This window comes from Dermacentor variabilis, chromosome 1 (genome assembly GCF_050947875.1).
Source record: "Dermacentor variabilis isolate Ectoservices chromosome 1, ASM5094787v1, whole genome shotgun sequence".
In the NCBI taxonomy this organism is placed as follows: Eukaryota; Metazoa; Arthropoda; class Arachnida; order Ixodida; family Ixodidae; genus Dermacentor; species Dermacentor variabilis.
This window is the reverse complement of record NC_134568.1, coordinates 224,248,507-224,254,506: the sequence shown is the minus strand read 5'-3', so window position 1 is coordinate 224,254,506 and position 6,000 is coordinate 224,248,507. Positions and strand designations below refer to the sequence as shown.

At 45.1% G+C, this 6,000-nt stretch overlaps 1 protein-coding gene across 1 annotated transcript in view; it reads right to left on the bottom strand.

The window, feature by feature from the left end:
• Positions 1 to 5,666: 5,666 nt before the first annotated feature.
• Positions 5,667 to 6,000, bottom strand: part of vimar (visceral mesodermal armadillo-repeats) — a 386,590-nt gene continuing 386,256 nt past the window's right edge. The window contains exon 17 of the mRNA XM_075669695.1: positions 5,667 to 5,791. Coding sequence (XP_075525810.1) covers positions 5,786 to 5,791 — 6 coding nt within the window. The 3' untranslated portion in view covers positions 5,667 to 5,785. The remainder of the gene's footprint in view (positions 5,792 to 6,000) is intronic.

Here is a 6,000-nt window from a genome sequence, read left to right as displayed (position 1 = left end):
TGATATGTTTAATTGATAGGCTTTAGACCTTGTCACGTTCGTATGCTGCGCTATTTGCAATCACTTATACATATATGTTGACAGTTCTAATAAAGATTTAGTTGAGAGTTAGCGCTCGTCCTGTCTTCTTCTCGTCTGTATGTGTGTCACTTCGCGCTACAAATCGAAAATAAGAATATTCCAAAGAAATCTATGCCACACACATTCAAGAAATGAATCGACAAGGATCGGGCGTCATCAGAAATGCGTTGCTACCTTTCACGTCTGAAGAACTTGAAGACTGGCCTAGCATAGGCTACACATTCATTGTGCTTAAGTACGGAACACACTAAAGAAGAATTGTACCCTGAAGGGTGTTTTCTAGTGTCTCTAGCTCGTCCGTTACGCCCTAGAAAAGGGTCTTTAAGCTAATAATACATTTAAAGTAGCGATGAATTGGGGTAGCTGGTGCGCATTCATTTTCCTTGCACTATGTACTGGAAGACACTAACAGGGACGAAACGAACACTGGTTGTAAAGAGGACACGAAAGAGGGACGAAGAGGACTCCCCCGGGTTACTTCGTGTCCTCTTTACAACCATGCAGTGTTCATTTCGTCCCTGTTAGTGTCTTCGTGTACATAGCGCAAGAAAAATTAACTAATGCAGGCATTTGAAAGGGTGATCTTTTGGAATTGCACCCTTTCCCCCAAGGTGTGCTTTGTCGAAATGCACACTACATTTTCTTTTTACAGCGATGTCATTGTATTCTATCACTACCCTAGTCGTTCGGACTAGGGTAGCCGAGGAAATCCTGAAGTCTTTTCCGAGACGTATACAAAAAAAAAAAAAAAAACACCGAGAAAAAATATAGCTGCACAGCACGGATAAGAACTGTGAACCTAAACATTGCCAGTCTAAAGTAATTACTCTCGACCACACCACCTTTTTCCCTTTACGGCCTTCTTGTCCTTGACATCGCCGTAAAATACAGTATACCATTACATGTTTTCAGCCGTTTTGTCCACATTACGAACAGGCAAAACCAACTCATCAAAAACACCGTTTCACTGAGACCCGCAGGAAGTGTGCGGTACAGTTTTCTCACGTACACCACGTTTTCGATAAAGTTCACGTGCACTGGGCGCACATTTTTATCTGCGTGCCGTACCTGCATTTGTGTTTTCCACAAACTGTGGAGGCCCAGACGCATGTCGACGCAACCACTTGGAACAATACAGCACCCTTAGAATGCAGTAGCCCCTCCAGCTGCTCTGATAGGATGGCCGCCACGCTCTTCAGTGCTTCAGTTTATCTATAAATCAGCACCCAGGTGAAACCGTTTGAGCGAAGCCAGCAGTAAGATGTGAAAGCCAGGAAGGGGAGAAGTGGACAAAATAGTTGTCTTTCCAGTCTACTGTAATTTACAAATACAGCGCAACAATTACACATACGCATAAAGAAGACACGGCAGACGTGCACGAGCGCAACTATCAACTGTTTATTCCGATCGACACACCCTCCGATATTGTAAAGAGAGCCACGCACAAGTGTCACGCCCCTTTTCCCATGCGAAGGTGATAAAAAAAAACATACTGCTGCCTGCTTCAGATAACAGAATTCAAGAAGTCCAGTTCGGCGCTGTGCAAAAGCATAGATGTATCGCTTACACAGATAGGTGTAGGGTAGCCAACCGGACGTTATTCTGGTTAACCTCCCTGCCTTCTACTTATCTATTTCCCTCCTTCCTACACAGATAGGTGAATTTTTGTGGATATGGAATACTTCTAAAGCCACTCGAGCCATGTGGTTTGCAGACTTGCCTAAGGTAGTAGTCTCAGAAAAAGTGCCTCGCAACCACACGCGATGATACGGGCATGCAACCAAGTATGCATACTTGTCCTCTTTTTTTCTTAACTTTTAGCGCATGCTCCCTGAGCCAGTCGTTGATCCACCGTTCGGTTTGGCCGATGTACACATTTCTACACTTTAAGGGAACTGAGTATACCACTCCTGTCGCACACCCTACGTGGGGGTGTTCATGTCTGGTTTTGCAATCTTGCTTGCTGTTAACGCAAATCTGAGGGTAGAGCCTGGATTTGCGTTGCGCCTGGTATAAGACTGCAGTAACGTAAGCCGAGTACCTGTTCTGTAGGAATTCCGGATCAAGCTACAGAACAGGTACTCGGCTTTAACTCAGTAAGAGGACCTTAGTGTTGCAGCAATGAACGAGAATCTCATGGGCATCATTAAGGAGTGCGCAATAGAAGTCGGTGGTAACGCCGTTATACAGGAAACCAGTAAGCTATCGCAGGAGACGAAAGATCTGATCAAGAAACGCCAATGTATGAAAGCCTCTAACCCTACAGCTAGAATAGAACTGGCAGAACTTTCTAAGTTAATCAACAAGCGTAAGACAGCGGACATCAGAAACTATAATATGGATAGAATTGAACAGGCTCTCAGGAACGGAGGAAGCCTAAAAACAGTGAAGAAGAAACTAGGAATAGGCAAGAATCAGATGTGTGCATTAAGAGACAAAGCCGGCAATATCGTTACTAATATGGATGAGATAGTTCAAGTGGCTGAGGAGTTCTATAGAGATTTATACAGTACCAGTGGCACCCACGACGATAGTGGAAGAGAGAATAGCCTAGAGGAATTCGAAATCCTACAGGTAACGCCAGAAGAAGTAAAGAAAGCCTTAGGAGCTATGCAAAGGGGGAAGGCAGCTGGGGAGGATCAGGTAACAGCAGATTTGTTGAAGGATGGTGGTCAGATTGTTCTAGAGAAACTGGCCACCCTGTATACGCAATGCCTCATAACCTCGAGCGTACCGGAATCTTGGAAGAACGCTAACATAATCCTAATCCATAAGAAAGGGGACGCCAAAGACTTGAAAAATTATAGACCGATCAGCTTACTGTCCGTTGCCTACAAAGTTTTTACTAAGGTAATCGCAAATAGAATCAGGAACACCTTAGACTTCTGTCAACCAAAGGACCAGGCAGCATTCCGTAACGGCTACTCAACAATAGACCATATTCACACTGTCAATCAAGTGATAGAGAAATGTGCAGAATATAACCAACCCTTATATATAGCTTTCATTGATTACGAGAAAGCGTTTGATTCAGTCGAAACCTCAGCAGTCATGGAGGCATTACGGAATCAGGGTGTAGATGAGCCATATTTAAAAATACTGGAAGATATATATAGCGGCTCCACAGCCACCGTAGTCCTCCACAAAGAAAGCAACAAAATCCCTATAAAGAAAGGCGTCAGACAGGGAGATACGATATCTCCAATGCTATTCACAGCATGTTTACAGGAGGTATTCAGAGGCCTGGAGTGGGAAGAATTGGGGATAAAAGTTGATGGAGAATACCTTAGCAACTTGCGATTCGCTGATGATATTCCCTTGCTTAGTAACTCAGGAGACCAATTGCAATGCATGCTCACTGACCTAGAGAGGCAAAGCAGAAGGGTGGGTCTGAAAATTAATCTGCAGAAAACTAAAGTGTTGTTTAACAGTCTCGGAAGAGAACAACAGTTTACGATAGGTAGCGAAGCACTGGAAGTGGTAAGGGAATACATCTACTTAGGGCAGGTAGTGACCACGGATCCGGATCATGAGACTGAAATAACCAGAAGAATAAGAATGGGCTGGGGTGCGTTTGGCAGGCATTCTCAAATCATGAACAGCAGGTTGCCACTATCCCTCAAAAGGAAAGTGTATAACAGCTGTGTGTTACCAGTACTCACATATGGGGCAGAAACCTGGAGGCTTACGAAAAGGGTTATGCTGAAATTGAGGACGACGCAACGAGCTATGGAAAGAAGAATGATGGGTGTAACGTTAAGGGATAAGAAAAGAGCAGATTGGGTGAGGCAACAAACGCGGGTAAACGACATCTTAGTTGCAATCAAGAAAAAGAAATGGGCATGGGCAGGACATGTAATGAGGAGGGAAGATAACCGATGGTCATTAAGGGTTACGGACTGGATTCCAAGGGAAGGGAAACGTAGCAGGGGGCGGCAGAAAGTTAGGTGGGCGGATGAAATTAAGACGTTTGCAGGGACAACATGGCCACAATTAGTACATGACCGGGGTAGTTGGAGAAGTATGGGAGAGGCCTTTGCCCTGCAGTGGGCGTAACTAGGCTGATGATGATGATGATGATGATGATGAACGTGACCCAAAGCTGCGAAGAAAACCGCGCTTTCGGGCATTCCACGAAGGCATTAAAATCTTATGTTGCCATACTGAAAACGGCGCAGTACTCCGAGAGGTTGCGGGGAGACCGATGGTGGGCTGCAGTCCCTGGATGCTCCTTTGAAGGAGACAGCCGTGGTATTGCTTCCCTTGACGACAACGTGAAGAGCAAGTTGTACGGGAAAAGCAGGCGAGTGCAGGCTAAGAATTGCTCACACCAGCAACCACATGCTCAAACATCTATAAGCGCGGCCATATTGACACGGCGCTGTAGTGATGTGAAAGAAAGAAAAAGAAAGAAAGCTGGATATTGGCTTTTGCCTCGAAGAAGAAAAAAAAACGTGTAGGGAGGGGGGGGGGGTGTATCACCTTAAATCATGGGGTTTTACGTGCCACAAACTGATTGTGAAACTCGCGGCAGTAGAGGACTCCGGAATAATTTGAACCAGCTGGTATTGTTAAACGTGCACTCAAATGCAGGTGCCGAAGTGTTTTACATTTCGCCTCCCATCGGAATGATGCCGCCACGGGCAGAATCGGACCTGCCACCTCATGCTCTGCAGTGCAACGCAATAGCCACTGAGCTACCGCGGCAGGATACGTGCACCACAAAAATTAAATTACATTATAATATGGGTTTTTTTACGTGCTGAAACTACCATCTGCTTATGAGGTACGCCTTAGTGGGGACTCCGGAATAACTTGGACCGCCTGGGGTTCTTTAACGTGCACCTAAATCTAAGTACACGGGTGTTTATTTTGCATTTAGCCCCCATCGAAACGCGGCCGCCGTGGCCGGGATCCGATTTCGCGACCTCTTGCTTAGCAGACCAACACCATAGCCACTATACGCAACCGCGGGAGATAACATGCACCACCTAAGTATTAGATGCGCAAGTATGTAACTCATACTTCTTTTTGTGCAAGGTTCTTTATTGTTTCGTTTTTCGTGCGAACGCAGAACCATCAGTGAATATTGGAACGTTTTAGTCAAACACATAAAAACGGTGACAGGAACGATGAGAGCGTATGCGCTAGGTCTTGATTTTTTTTCCAGCCCTCCGTAAACTAAAGATTTATGTCGGACTGGTTGACGCATTTATCGGGAACTACACCTCCGCATGAGTTATTGGATGTGTTGCAATAACGAATTTCTGCCCTCTCGTCGCGTTTTATTAAATATCTATACCGAAAAAAAAAAAACGGCGCGAATTTTCCGGTCGTATTTTTGTGTAATCAGAACCGATCGCTGGCCCATTGATGCAACCTTTGAGTGGTCTGTCATTGACGAACCAATGTTGCAACAATAGTTTCCCCATACAATCCCAAACCCAAGATTTCCCCCTGTATTTTTTCAATAACATTTTTTGCCCCTTCCCAACATGGCTGTGCTGGTTTCAGAGCAAGCACCCGACTCACCTGAGAGGGAAAGGAATGACAGAAACTGAAAGAACGAAACGTTTGCAGTGTTTGCTATTTCAGACTGACTTACGTACTTGCGCCGCCCTGGTAGCGCCACGGTGGTCTTCGATCGATAGCCCAATTGTTTGCAGGTTGCTTTCACTTGCAAAACGCCGTACGAGCCATTGCGTTATTTCTGTAAGACGGATAAGGAAACTGTTTCACTGTATGCCAATGATTTTTGCTGGCATGCATGGGACCACTGACATGCTACTCTGTGCGGGGAACGGGACTATAATATTCTAAAATGCGGTGGCAAAAAGAAAGGAAGAAAAAGCATGAGTATACCTGATACTGATACCTACATGTGAGTCGATGAACTGAATAATGAAGGCAGTTATATGA